The 16088-nt window shown below is 36.7% G+C and overlaps 1 protein-coding gene across 1 annotated transcript in view; it reads left to right on the top strand.

Annotated features, from left to right (window-relative positions):
• LOC149786038 (E3 ubiquitin-protein ligase rnf213-alpha-like) overlaps window positions 1-16088 on the top strand; it is a 269011-nt gene that overhangs the window by 188061 nt on the left and 64862 nt on the right. Inside the window, exons 48-52 of the mRNA XM_089978107.1 lie at window positions 316-509; window positions 4369-4477; window positions 5186-5286; window positions 11704-11886; window positions 14941-15210. Coding sequence (XP_089834233.1) covers window positions 316-509; window positions 4369-4477; window positions 5186-5286; window positions 11704-11886; window positions 14941-15210 — 857 coding nt within the window. The remainder of the gene's footprint in view (window positions 1-315; window positions 510-4368; window positions 4478-5185; window positions 5287-11703; window positions 11887-14940; window positions 15211-16088) is intronic.

Here is a 16088-nt window from a genome sequence, read left to right as displayed (position 1 = left end):
TCTAAAATAGTGTCAAACTTAAATTATATCCTAAAAGTTTTAAGGCAAAAGTTTATATAATATTTTATATGATTTTCAACTAAATTGAGTGTTATTTTAAAATAATTGTAGTACAAATTAAATGTTACTGAACAGGAAACATTTAATTTGCTTTTTCCTTGATGTGCCATTGTCAGGAGACTAACTATAGTTTGTAACATGTAATGCTTTTATGCACCATACATGGAAGTAGGGTTACAGTATTGTGTGCAATTAAGTTTAAATTGGCTCATTGATTTTTACTCAAATAATTAAAAGTAGATACATATCTTGTAGACACTTGCGGTTCTTGGATTACACCTACTTATTGAGCAGCTCAGTCCTCCAGATCCAAACTATCTGAGCAATGCAGAGAGTCGTCATGAATGGCTGCAGAAGATTTGCAACTATCGGCCTGTTATAGAAAAAGGACTTGCTCTTTACTCCTCAGCCAGTGGAACTAGGGTGGATCAAGCTGTTGTAAATGCAAAGTAGGTATATACTGGTGTCATGCTTTGTGTTGTTTAGCACTAGTTTTAGTACTCCTCTTATAGGGATGTTTGTTACGTTGGGTTTTGCTGAAATATTTCCTTCTTTATGTAGTTGGTACTAATTCAAATGTTCCTAATGCAACCTCCCAAAATTTGAAAAATCATATAACCATCATTTGCACAGGTCAAGATACACCCTTGATAAAGGTGGGAAAAACCTTTGAAAACTCAATAAATTCCATTCACATCCCTTTAAAAACCCATGATTACACTAATATTTGACTTATTATTATTAAGTAATTAAATTAAATTTTAATTATTTAATTATTTTGTGGGAAAATGGGGTGTTATTATTCTAATTTATTTATTTTAGTGCTCATTACACTGATACCTTTGGTATTATTCCTTGTCTTATTGCCAGACTGTGATACATTTTTAACTTTTGACTTCCAAAAGCATAGTTTAGGTGTCACTGTTATTAAACCAGTCAGTGCAGATGGTGAATAAAGCATGGTGAATGTTAACTTCAGTGTCTGCATCTTCAGTGGGGAAATACATGCTAAATCACAAAGGTCTCAGTTCAAGTCTTTAGCTGTGCAGGTTTGTAAGCACAATAAAACAAACAAGTATGAATAGATTGTTATATAACCCAGTTTATGATATATCTGAAGATTAACCTGGATCATACCACTTAAAGAACTTTGTTTTCCCCATTAATATTATTATTATAGATCAACTAAGCTTAGCATGTGGGCATATCTTGATATTGCCTGAGACATGTTCAGAGATTTTATGTCCATGAGGCTCAGATGAAAGGCCATGACAAAGAATTTGTAGTGAACATGATTAACTCTGGTAGTGCTGTGTTGTTTTGCTTGACCTTGAAACCAGTACTGATTTGTTTCTAACTGTCTTCATACAATGCAAATAGTACATGAGAATATTCAAATGTACACTTGGCAAGAATAGTGTTAACTTATTATTCAAAACCAGTTTTAAAAGTAATCAAATACATTACCACTTTTAGTAGTGCAATATCAGAACAGCTGGGATTACAGAATAAAATAAAACTGAATATTTTTTAAAATTATAACCTGTATTTACCATATTTACCATACCGTATTTGTTGTGACACCATATATTAATTTTAAAAGTAATTTTTTTGAGCACTGTATGTTCTGGGATACATCATTATTTTCGAGTCGTAAGTGGTGGGACACCTTTTAAATCATTCGAAAATTACATGTCGGAAATTGCACTCCAGCTGAAATTTTATTTAAAAAAATATAAAACTGTACTTGAGATAAAACTCTTTAATCCACTGCAGCAGCATCTCATCAACACAAACCTTCTCCTGCACACGTACGATCCATTCTTTTGGTACATTAATATTTTTTTTTAGCTTTCTCATACCATGAAAAATTGTTAGAGGCAACACACCACCTGAAGCAGAAACTGCTAGGACAAAAGTTTTCAAATCTGCGCTAGTCTTGCTAATTCTCACACTTCTGACACCCATCTTATCGTCAGTCCATCCAGGAATGCGATCAAAGTACACTAGAGTTTCATCCATGTTAATGATCATATTGTCAGTGAAATGATAGGTTTCTCTTCTGCCCTTCATGAATTCATCACGGGATTTTATTTTCTCCAAATCTTCTGGATGATCCTGGGTCATCGATGTTCGTGCACGAAGCACTATATTGTGTCACTTTAAAAACTGTTCCATTATTTCACTTTATTTTCAAAATTTTTGTGAATAGTGGTGAAAAGTTGGCTTCCATATCTTGGCCGTCTTTGTATATTCAAAGCTAAAAAATAAAAAATCGGCACACTTTAAGGAATCCATAGGCGGCTTCTGAGGTCAGCTTGCTTTGCAATAAAATAACCTTTTTATTGATATCCTTTAAAAAAATTCGGCTTCCGAGTCCAAAGTTGGCTTCCGACATCGGCTTTCTTTGTAATAAAACTAACATAATTATTTTGTCTTTGATATCCTATCGGTAAGTTCAGAGAAGAAGTTTACTGCTGGCTGCCAGTTGTGTTTGTTTACCACCAGGGCTTTTATGTGCTTGGCATCTGTAGTAATAATTAATACAAATCTGCACTGATGTCTGTGGGTAAATAGTAATGATACTTTTGTAACCCGCACCGGCAAAAAGATTGTCCCTTGCACTCAAGTGAATGTGTTTTCAAATAATGATTTTTATTTGCGAGATACTGTCATACAGTAGACCTGGATATAAATTAATCTTGGCTATTTTGCACCTAACACCGTGCCATGCGTGAATGGCAGTTGTCTTCAATATATCAGTTGATTATTCCCTTCTCGTTTGCAAAATCGTTTGCTTCTCTTCTGGCCTTCATGAATTCATCACATGATTTTATTTTCTCCAAGTATTGCTGGGTCATAGACATCTGTGCACAAAGCACTATATTGTGTCACTTGAAAATTTGTTCTATTGTTTCAATTTATTTTTGAAATTCCCGTGAATACGTGTGAAAATGAACCCAAGTTTACTTCCATAACTCGGCCAGCTTTGTATATTTAAAAAAAAAAATCGGCTCACTTCACAGAATCCATAGTCAGCTTCCAATGTCAGCTTGCTTTGCAATAAAATAACCTTTGTATTGATATCCTTTACAAAAAAAAAGTAACCAAAGTTGGCTTCTGAGATCGGCTTGCTTTGCAATAAAATAACCTTTGTATTGATATCCTTTACAAAAAAAAGTAAGCAAAGTTGGCTTCTGAGATCGGCTTGCTTTGCAATAAAATAACCTTTGTATTGATACCCTTTACAAAAAAAAAGTAAGCAACATCAGCTTCTGAGATCGGCTTGCTTTGTAATAAAAATAACCTTTCGTCTTTGATGGCCTGTTGGTAGGTTCAAAGAAGGAGTTAACTGCTTGCTGCCAGTCATGTTTATTCATCACCATGGCTTCTGTGTGCTTGGCATATGTGGTTACAATTAATATAAAGGAGCATTGATGTCTGCGGGTAAATAGTATGGATAATTTTGTAACCCACGCTGGCGAAAAGATTGTCACTTGCACTCAAGTGAATGTGTTTTCAAATGAGGATTTTTATTTGTGACATACTGTCATACAGTAGACCTGGATATAATTCAGTCTTGATAATGTTCCACCCAGCACCGTCTCATGCATTTATGGCGTCTTCAAGATATCGGTTGACTATTTCCCTCTCGTTTGTGATTTTGTTGGCTCCAGTTTTCAGTCAGATAACATGTTGAAACCTTTGAGCACAACCACACACAATTGTTTCTCAGTGTTCATGTCAGTGAACAATGTGGTGTGTGGTATCTGACATAATTGATACACGCTACAGTATGGAAGCCTAAGCCACTTATATGGATTTTGTGGAAATACTTTATTCCTTAATGCTCATGCTGAAAAAGGAATAAATGATAAGACAAGGTTAGTTTCTTTCTTTTAATTATCAATTAAGCGTTTTATTTATCTATTTTATTGCAACGTGCAGTGGGGGGGCAAGCACAGATGCAATACAAATTTATTTCATTTCTAAGTCTTGGGACATATGACTAAAGTGAAAAAATGTTTCACCATAAGTTCTGGGACAGGAAAAAAAATTATTTTATCATGTCCCAACATATGCGGTAAATACGGTACTTTGTCTCTCTGTTGATCCCTCCTATGTATTATGAATTTTGTTACCATTTAATAGAATTTGATGGACTTTTTTAAATTTTAACCAAATTTGTCTTAGGTCATGTGTGTTTAGACTTAAGTTTGCTTTTACATCTTCAACCAAATCAATTATACCAAATTTCCTGGGGCACAGTTTTAGTTGCATGTATTTATGATTTCTATGCATTTACAGACAGATGTGGACAAGAATAACAGTGGTGAAACTGTGCATTGAACATCTTATGATGTCAGATAAAGAAGCCGAGAAACATGGACTTAAAAATGTCATGCCTCTCTGGGTGGTGAGTTACCGTAGTCATTATAGTAGTTGTTAATTAGTACTGCACAGAGTGTCTTCAAGATAATTTCAGATGTAATCCAACAGTTAATCAATTAACCATTTGACAGTGCTGTGTCTGCTTATGAACATTTAAGCATCTTTGAAATTCAGCATTGTCTTTTAAAAGTTTGCATAATTAACTAACACTTTTTGGTATGTAGTGAAATTCAGCTGAAATAAGTCAGAAATTAGCAAATTTATAAGAATGTGAATTAGTACCTGGTGTTTAGCAAAATTGACCAAGGTGCCTGAGTTTTAATGCTTAGCCAAAGAGCAGAGAAACATGCAATAACAGAAGGCTGCACAGGTGACTGACAACCTGGTTGGTTAGATGCGTGTGGATAACTGATAAACCATAGCTGATTGACAGTATGGTTTACAGCTACAAACTAAAGCAGTTAAAAACAAGGTTACACTAATCACTGCAATTCAATGGACAAATATTTCTTTGTATGTGAAATGTGCAGAAAAGTTGTAAGTATTTCTGAAAAGGATACTGTACTCTGCATGTGGATCATTTTATTAATTTATGTTCAATTATTTTTGGATACATCATTCTTTTGTTTCCACAAAGTTTCTCTATTTTAGGTCTTACTGAGAAAATTGTCAGAAGCAGGGCCCTTTGCAATGCAAGTCTCTAATAGCGAGTAAATATGTATAATTCTTTCAGATGCTTGGTGACTCCCCAGACTTGAAGCAGCTGCATTCCCTTGAAATTGTGGAGAAATTCCTCAAAATGTGCAATAGAGCTGCCATCAAGGAACTTTTAGGGTAATTATGATGGACTTTCTTGTATATATCTGAATGATTTTAGAAATAATACCATGTTAGTGGATCGATCCAATATTTTATTATTGTTGCACAAACAGAATCAGTGGTCAAACTTAATGGCATGTTGTACAGTTGATCTACCAGTAACATTTTTACTGCCTTTTATGAAACTAAAATAGATACCTTTCTATAGCAAAATAAGTTCTTAACTCGTAAGTTTTCAGCCTTTAACAAGGTCTTCATGAGAGGAATACAATCTGGACTGGAGTCGTGAGATCATCTAAATGTAGATCACTTGACAAAATTCTTCTGTACCACAGCAGGAGGTCTGATCTGGAATCGATGTTCAGCAATCTGGCTCCCCTCCATGATTTCAATAGCTTCCCTTATTTTTTCTCCTTCCATTATTATTCACTCATTCAAGTACTCTGATATTATCCCAAGAGAAAGTATGCACTGATTCTTTGCAACATTCACCAGCTTCTGTGAGGAATTCTGTTAGAATATAAGGAGAAAAATAAGGGAAGTTACTAAAATCATGGAGGGGGAGCCAGTGTTGAACCTTGATTCCACCATTCTACAGAAAAATTTTGCCACTTGATCAACATGGAGATGATCACTTCACTCCAGTCCAGGTGTCTTTTCTCTCAGGAAGACCTTGTGGAAAGGTCGAAAGCTTAGGAGTCAAAAACATATTTTGCTACAGAAAAGTATCTATTTTAGTTTCATTAACAGGTAACAATGTTCATTCTAGAATTTGTACTGCCTAATTGGAAAAATGAGCTACAAAAGCATTGTACAATATATTCTCAGATATAGATATGCCTGCAGTTTTTCTTGAAAGGTCATTTTAGATAAAAATGAAAGGCATTGGCTGCTTTCTTACAAAATGGAAAATAAATACCAGAGTCAGAAAATGAAATGCAAATATTTTTAATCTATATTTGTATCAGATGCCATTTCTCCCTCAGAAATTTGGCTTTTAAAGAATCACCTTTATTTCTCTCTTCAATTAAATATAAAACCCAACCCAGCCCAACCCAGCCCACGATATCTAACACAAATTGTTCCATTTGTGATGGATTAACCCAAATACATGTACAGACATATTTGACTAAATAGTTCCAAGGGACTTTTCCAGTTCATTTGTTCATGGGCAGAATATGTTAGAACAAAGGTCAGACTAAATCTTCCTAATTTTAAATAACACACAATACCCAGGTTCAATATACACTTTATTATACATATAAAATAATCTTTGGCATAACGGGGGCAAGTCCTGTCACAGCACACTGCACCAGCCTAGCTCTGAATTGTTTGTTCTATAGGAATTACTCAGGAAGAGAGACTTGTGGGAGTTTGTAGGGTTGTGAAGTGTGTCCGACACCTGTATGTGGAGCCGCAAGTGGCTGATACTTGGTATATAGGGACACTGATAACCGAAACTCGACAAGTCTGATCCTGAGGATGCCATGATAACAAACATCAGCCGATACTCCATACATGCACCTTAGGAAGCGGGTATGAAGTATATATGGGCATAATAGTTGAGTACATTTAAGTACTGACACAAATTGGGGGTTCAAAAGCAAAGTTATGAATGCCTGAAACTTGGCCATGGCCCAAACAAAGGGAGCGCTGTGGCTATGGAACAGTGTGACTGTAACGAAGGCCCCCAATTTAAAGTAAATATAAGTATATATATGGATAATAATGATCGAAAATGCATGAAATAAGGTTGGAATTGCATGATAAGCCTGATGTGCATAAACGTAGAAATGTTAGATATATGCGTTAGATAGCCAGTTTGGAATTCATATGTCCACTAACAGATGATACAGTAAAGAAATGAATATTGCACTTATTGACACAAGTAGTGAAGCACACGCTGTGACATCTGTCGCTGTGCAAAGTTAATTCTGTCTGGGTGCACCTGAATATATCTACAATATGTATTAGAGGACCATCGACCTAAGGTTTGAATAAGATGGTCTGGAATTCCAGCCCTAGCTGCACTGGTAGCCGCCCCTATGCGGAAGGAGTGCCCATTATAACGATGTGAATCATAACCTAACCTGGACAAAACGTTCTTAATGGTAGTGATAAAGAAAGTTCTACTTAAAGCGCGACCATTGTCCATGAGAAACAGAGGATCAGAAGGGCGAGCTCCAGCTAATAACCGAATACAATGGAATTTCTTCATCACACGGTATGGGCATATAAGGACATCACCGTTCATAGCATAAATACTGATATCGACCCCTTGGTGGAAAACATCAGTCTTAGCTGCCCTAAGATGCAGAATGAATAGGCGCTTATCCTTATGGAATATTATATCCGACAGACACAAATTGTTTGTTGCAGAAAAATGGGCACCATAAATAGTAAATTCTCCACACCTCAAAAAAGCATAAAAAGCAAGTGCACAGGCAGTCTGTAGTAAGAGTTTGGTGTACTCGCTCAGTCCATAGTGTTGCAAACACTGCCATATGTCACACAATATATAATATGTAATTGGAAGTCGTTTCTGTCTGTAGTCACATTGTACCTTTCTGACTCCTTTCAATATATTCTGTAATCTAATTAAAGAGCTACTATTAGTTAATGGTGTGTGAACACCACGATGTAAATATGAATGCCAAATACCGGCTAGATAAAGTTTTATAGTTTGCTACGTTTGGTGCAGCATCTGCGTACAATGCGCAACAAAGTAAATCAAGGTGTCCTCATTCACAACGGGGCAAACTAGATCCTGGAACCCACAATCCTACCATTAGCAAGAAAGACCTGAAGGTTTGGAAGCCTGTTGAATATGCACATCTGGTGTTCGTGGTCAAAGATGAGTCCCAAAAGAAATTTATGGTAGGCTCTAGGTGAGCAGTAGTTTTGCTGGAGGAGGGCACTCGCATGGTTGTTGTGCTGCTGTGGGCACCAGCTGCCGGAATCGTGTAATCTGTAAACGAGATAAAGCATCAGCTATAGCATTTTTCTTCCCTGGTATATGTTCAGCATATATGACACAGCCATTAGTAGCAGCTGTCAAAGTTAGACGGCGCATTAATTTCACAATGTCAGGACTCTTAGATCTACCTTTTTTAATGATTGCAACTGTAGTCTCATTGTCACAGTGGAAAAGTAATTTCTTTTGCTGCCATTCCTGACCCCACAACACTGCTGCTACCACTATGGGGTACAATTCGCAGAAAGCTATCGACAGTTTATGGCCCGCTAAAGGACTCAACTCATCTGGCCATGAATTTGCAAACCAGCGACCGCTAAAATAACCTCCAAAACCAACCGATCCTGAAGCATCAGTGTAAAGTTCCATATCTGCAGAATCAGAAATAGTATCATCATAAAATAGAGAAATTCCATTCTACTGATTGAGAAAACCGCTCCACATTTGTAAATCTTTCTTGCATTCTCTGGAAATATGTATGTGATGATGTAGCTCCCTAACAGACGTTGATACCTGCAATAAATAAGAGACAAATGACCTGCCTGGGACATTTACACGACAGGCAAAATTCAAGTGTCCCAGGAGACTTAAGAGTTCACGTTTAGTTACGGATTTTGTCTGGAGAAATTGAGTGAGAAGGTTTCTAATTCTGTCTATTTTTTCCTCTGGTAATTTTGCTTGCATGTTTAATGTATCCAGAAGCACTCCTAAATATTCCAAACATGTGGTAGGACCAAGAGTTTTATGAGAAGCAAGTGGGATTCCCAAACGAGAAAAAAGCATTGTCATGATGGCCATGGTTCTATCAGCCATGTGGTGTGGGTGATCAGTTGTAAGGAAGTCGTCCAACAAGTAGAGCAGATTATCAATGCCATACTTATTCATTGCAATCCAACTGATTGCTTGTGACAGCTTGGTGAAAATCTTTGGTGAAGACTGAGAACCAAACACTAGATGTACATAGAAATAATACTGATTGTTCCATTTGATTCCGTGATAGGGCCACAGACTAGGGTGGATGGGGATGATTTTAAAAGCATTGCAAATGTCAAATTTACATAGCCATGCCCCTCTACCTGCCTTTGTAATTGTCTTTATGGCATCATCCACCTTGACATATTTCAAGGAAAATTCCTGCTTGTCAATCATGCTATTCAGGCTTGAGTGTTCCTGATTATTATGTGGGGCTGAGAGATCAACAATTAGTCTCTTTTTCCTAGAGTATTTACCCTCTACGATGCCTATTGGATTGACGTGGTAAATTGGGTAAGGTGAAGAATCAAAAGGTCCTATGAGAAATCCCTTTAGTTTCTCCTGTTCTATAATATCTTGAACTACGTGTGGCTGAGATCTAGCAGACATTAAATTTTTACATTCAAAGGTTGCTGAAGGTTCTCTATGAATACCAGTATGAAAGCCCTCACGCAAACTGTTTAGTAAATCTGTTACAAACTCAACATCAGGATGAGCTTGGAGCTCTTGAAGAAGCACATCAACATTTATAGGGGTACTGGCAGTTGTAGGCATGGAAGAAACATAATTCCTTTGTATCTTATCTAGCACCACACCAGGAACAGAAAAGAGTCAGTCCTTATTATTTTCTTTAGCATGATTTAAAGTTTTAATGGGGTTATCATTCTTGATTCTCTGATTACATGTGGCCTGAGGGTGGTCATTCTTGCACAGTTTACATACATGTACCAAACTGCAGTTAGGCTTGCTACAAAAGGTCTCATTGAAATTGTTACAAATTTGTTTCCCATTGAACAGAATTATGGGACGGCCACGCCGATCCATTGGAGTATGAGTAGCAGAGTTGAAATTCGAATATTTGGTAGTTCTCTTAAATTGTTGAGTATTCAAAGGCATTGTGAGGTTAGCCGGACAGAATCCACTTGAATGCAGAGCACTGTTGCAATAAATGCAAACCTCAGTCTTTCTACCAGAGAAAATAGCTAGAAACAACTCTGTATCCCCGAAAGACCAATCTACAACAACATTGTGTTGCAGTAAATACTGGGCAGCCTTGCGGGAAAATGCATTATGATATTCATAAAAACCAGTTCCATTATATTTCTGGTGCAGTTCATCAATAAAGTCAGCATAAGAATCTAATTCAGGCCTCCTAAACGGATAAACCTCACATAGAACGTTTTTGTATTTAGAGAAGGCCTTACGAAATTCAGAAATAGTAAATGTGCCTGCCAAACGTGGGTCATTCCCTTTTACTACAGTTTGATTGCCTCCGTGGTCAATAATTTTAGTCTGAGAAAGAGTCCATTCCCGGTATCAGCAGTAGGGCAAGATTAACGTGCTTACCATTGATTATATCCTTGCGTATATTGGTGGGCACAATGTCCACCGGCGGGAGTTTGTCCACAGGTACAGCATACTGCAATGTTTGGGAGAATCTCATGTTGTCATCCACGTGCCTAGCAAGAGCCGATTGGAGGTTAAAGTCACTATGCGATTGACATGTATCTTCGGCAACCAGACCCCATGAAGAATGTGAAGCTGTTGTATTTCGCGGTGATATTGTAGACGTTGTGCAGAATTGTGTCATTGCGGCGACAGATGCTTGTAATGCGGCTAACTGTTGTTTTACAGCTGCCATGTCCGACATGTTGTGATCACGTGGTGTATCAGCTGCTGGCAGGTCACGTGACGATGCTGGTGATGACACATGTGAAACATCCGTCTGATCACGTGATGATGCTCTTAAATCCGAAGAAAAATCTCCCGTTTGCTGTACATTATCTCTGTACAGTTGAAGAAGATGCTTCTTTCCAATTGAAATGGAAACCTTGATGTTCTTCTCCGCTAACTTTGTAGCCAATTTTGAAGCAGTCCAATTTTTGGGAATGTCTGCCCAAGCTGAATTTGTCGCAGTGACGGTGCTGTGGTTAAGTTCTGTATTGCGGACGCTCGTCAAACGATTAACAGTTTGTCTTGATCTACGAGAAGCCATTGCGAGTTAAATAAACATATGATCCCCAAACTACGTCACATAACATATAGTATAGGTAAACAGAAGAAGGATTGTATCTTCTTTCCGCAGAAAACCTTTTACGTTAAATGCAGCGTCTACACTGAAAAGTACACATCTCCACAGGCATCCCGGTTGTTGACTCAATGCCTTATACAACAGATAATGTTTCATCACGTGCTCCACCTCGGTCATCTGATTGGTTCACATAAAAATATCTAAATTTAGTTACTAGCTTATTAACATACTAGCTGCACTGACCTCATGTCTGGCAGAGTAACCATAGTATACAAAGAGGGGCCCAACAAGGGGCCAGAGAATGATGCACTGTGTGTTACTCAAACTATATTTAATCAATAAAATTACAAGTTAAAGTTTGACTCTGCAAAAGATCTTGACATGTTGTTGTGATAGACAGAGGAAACAGCCATTTGCATGTGAATGCTATTAATGATACACCATTTCTTTTCAGTCAGGAGCAAGCCTGTTGCTATTGTGAAGACAAGATAGAAGGTGCTCCAGTTGTACTGCCATGCAAAGACACAATTTGCATCAGATGTTACCGTGAAGCAGAAGCTATTGGCACAAAGAAATGTCCAAAATGTTCCACTGATATCCCAAAGACTTTTAATCCAGATGTAACAGGAAATGAAAGGTCTGACATGCAAATACATTTGTTAAAGTAAAAGGCTTTTCTCATTTTCAGGGTATGTGACAGTTTTATCATAATAATAGTGTAGTCCCTCTCATGAAAGGCCTTTCTCAAGGGAGACCACATTCTGATCAGAATTTACTTTGCCTGACACCACAGTGGTACATTTGTGTCATTTTGCCCATATTCAAGAGAGTCCACATCCTGATCAGAATTTACCTTGCCTGACACCACAGTGGTACATTTGTGTCATTTTGCCCATATTCAAGAGAGACCACATCCTGATCAGAATTTACCTTGCTGGACACCAGAGTGGTACATTTGTGTAATTTTGCCCCTCAAGAGAGGCTACCTCTATTATAGGGACATTTTTTCAGAGCAAAAGTGTGGCCTTATAAAAAAAAAATCAAACCATATACTGCTATTCTACAGAGAGGTCTATTAAACACAAGGGATTGTATAATGTGCCGTATGTGGTAGCTATGTTTCCTTTTGTATTGATGTCCATTGATGCAAAAGTTTTAAAAAATTGTCCTTTAGATCAACTTTTATCAAATGTTAGTAGTTTGTAAAATATGTGAAATAATAATACTATATTTGCCAGGATATTAGTCGATATTTGTTTACCAGAACATCTGAGTTTGTCTTATACCCCAAATCAACTTTGATATGGATTATGTCATTCAAAAAACTTTGTCAGTTTATGTCATAAAAATTTTTTGTATGTTAGAAAGAAATAAATTCTCCAAAAATACAAAAAATAATGTGTAAAAAAAAATTAGTGAAGAGACCATATAAAAAAAATATAGGACCCCACATTAAAAAGGATTTTAAAATTATTTTTTTTTTATGTGATCATCAGTAATAAAAGTTAAAGTACATCAGATGTAATTGTGCTAAAGCAGCATGCACTAGTAATATACATTGTTTAAATTTGATTAAATGCATGTGCGTTAGAATTGACAAGTTAGAAGATTAAATAACCAAGACAAGATAATGGGTATTCCATGTATTTTTCTTCTCGTGATCAGATAAAATATTCCCTGACATGAGAGAGAAAGGTTGTAATCTGTATTGTTCATGTACCTGACAATTGTGATCTTACTCATGCACAAGTGCAGTATACTATATTTCATTTTAAATTAATACCACTTGGTAAGCAATTCCATCTAGTTTTAGTTTCCACAGCCATTTTCCAAGAATCACATGGCTTTGTAGTGTTATTTGCCTGCTAATTAAATGATACAGCTTTAGACATGTCATCCAAACTAACACCTGCTTATCATCAAGATTTGGCAGACCAGGTCAAATTAGTGAGGCTAACATTAGGGAAATGAGGTTACCCATCGGGTGTATTGAATATAGTACCATGTAATGAAAGGAAATGCCAGGTGCTTACCAGTAACATCTTTTGAACTTGCCAAAAGAACTGTCAGCAATTTGAAGTAACAACTAGCATAAGCAAAGATCAAAAACATTTGCTGCCTAAATACATGAAGAATACATTGCACTTATAAAAATATAATCTTATTGGTTGGGAATGGAGAGGGTGTTGTACTTGCAAAGAAAATTACACAGCATGCTAAATCGTCATTCTTTGGATTACACCCTTTACCTCATAGAGTGTATGGCTTTTTAGCCCTTCGATATACACGTACCAAAATTACCCAGTGCAGTGCACTATAAATAGAACACCTGTTACCCATTTGACTCCATAAACATTGGCCTGCCTGTTAACTTTTGAGCAGTATATTATGTTTAACAGCAGTTTTAACCATTTTACATTTTTGGTACACATCTGTTATGTATTAAAAGATTTAAGAGTAAAATCCAATCATTATAGCTATATAATTATTTTTCACAGAAGAATTTTTTTATGTGCTTTAAAATCTTGAGAGAACTTTTTCACTGTCAAGTTAGCGAAGCTGCATGTTCAACCTTAGCTGCCATTCCTCATACTCAAAATTTATCTGCATCTACATCACTGAATCATCTGAATTTGATCATTTATAAAAACTAATTTATAGATAGCAGATTTTGACCAGTTTCTAAACAGCAACCATGTGATCTGATGTAATGGTTAGTCAAATCAATGAATGTAGTGTCTAATAGAGGGGTTTCCCTGAAGATGGCACTATGAAAACCCATTCAATATGGCTGATGTTTACAGCAGACATCGAAAGGCGCTTCCTTGAGAATGGTATAGAGGTGTCAAAAGGCGCTTCCATGCGAATCGGGTAGAGGTGTCCAAAGATGCTTTTATGAGAATGGAGTAGAAGCATTATAAGGCGCTTACATGAGGTAAAGGGTTAACCTAAATGGAGCTTATAGGTGAATATTTAAACTTTGAAACTGAAGTTGTATGGTATGTATTTTAATAGTTTACATGTACTGTTTAATTTATTACTGATGTCTCTCTCTGACAAGATCTCTCTCTCTCTCTCTCTCTCTCTCTCTGTTCAAAACAAAACTGGAAAGCATCATTTATGCAATTTCCCTATTGCTGGTAATCTGAAATAGCATGCAGTGAAACCTTTAATATTCATGAAACCAGAAGTTACTGTAATTTCATTCCATACAGCATTGCAAATTTTATTCTCTCTCTAACTCAGTAAATTTTCAGGTTAGCATCATTAAATGTAGCTAAAGTACATAATACACTAACAATACTTCACATGAAAAAAATATGGTACTTTTAGTACCATTTAATGATCCAACCTGAAAATTTACTGAGTTACTATGCATCAACTTATTGGCAGACAAATATGATAATAATAACTGAAATTATATTTAGTATTATTATCTGCAGGAATTTACTCAGATGCACAGCTTATTATGAAAACACATGCAACATATGGCTTTGCCCTGATGGTTTCATTAGTCAAAAATATCACATGGTATTCAAATCTAGCATGATGACAGATGTCATGTTTCATGAGAAATTGATCTGAGGGAATGAGATGGTCCGAAATTCTCCGAGATTTTTCCTCAGACTTCATTGTATCGCTAGTATAGAGTTGTAAATGCAACTTTTTAAGTTCAGTAATGTCGTTTCAGGAAAGGAGTTAAGGAGTTCAAGGAATACCAGAGCAGATGTAACAGTTTCTTTATGGATGTTGTGACACAGCTTTGTTTTGTTGATAACACTGCTCCATCAGACCAAGTGATAGACAAGTTACTAGGATACATCACCATGACAACACCACATGAGAGACAAGGAAAAATGGAAACGCGTCAGCTAACAAAGGAACTGACCATTTTCAATGATTGTGTAGATCCCAATCCAGTCTTTAGGTCATTTCTGCTCCAGTTACTGCTCAGAACAAGGTCAGATTGACTTGTTGTTATTTTAATTTATGTAAGAACAAGTAAAATTGCTCCCATACAACAAGTCTAATCTGCTAGAGATCAGAAAATATGCATGGTTTTGAATGTCAACTTCAAATAACTGTAAACAGGATTCAGAAATTAGAAGAAAACAGGTTCATAAATTGAACACTGTATGTACTACTGCCAGTTATTTTTCATCTTCAGATTTGTGATGATCTCAAACTCTATATTGACACTAGTCTTGTTCCTCTTGTAGAGGAGCCCCATGATCTCAAACTCTATATTGACAGTAGTCTTGTTCCTCTTGTAGAGGAGCCCCATGATCTCAAACTCTATATTGACAGTAGTCTTGTTCCTCTTGTAGAGGAGCCCCATGATCTCAAACTCTATATTGACAGTAGTCTTGTTCCTCTTGTAGAGGAGACCCATGATCCCAAACTCTATATTGACAGTAGTCTTGTTCCTCTTGTAGAGGAGCCCCATGATCCCAAACTCTATATTGATAGTAGTCTTGTTCTTCTTGTAGAGGAGCCCCATGATCCCAAACTCTATATTGACAGTAGTCTGGTTCCTCTTGTAGAGGAGACTCATGATTCCAAACTCTATATTGACAGTAGTCTTGTTCCTCTTGTAGAGGAGCCCCATGATCCCAAACTCTATATTGACAGTAGTCTTGTTCCTCTTGTAGAGAAGCCCCATGATCCCAAACTCTATATTAACAGTAGTCTTGTTCCTCTTGTAGAGGAGACCCATGATCCCAAACTCTATATTGACAGTAGTCTTGTTCCTCTTGTAGAGGAGACCCATGATCCCAAACTCTATATTGACAGTAGTCTTGTTCCACTTGTCCTACACTTAAGACAGGTGCACTTATC

The sequence above is a fragment of the Sinohyriopsis cumingii genome, chromosome 12, assembly GCF_028554795.1.
Source record: "Sinohyriopsis cumingii isolate HCF-2022 chromosome 12, ASM2855479v2, whole genome shotgun sequence".
Lineage (NCBI taxonomy): Eukaryota > Metazoa > Mollusca > Bivalvia > Unionida > Unionidae > Sinohyriopsis > Sinohyriopsis cumingii.
Note: the sequence above shows the minus strand (reverse complement) of the source record. Positions and strands in the feature narration are given on the sequence as shown.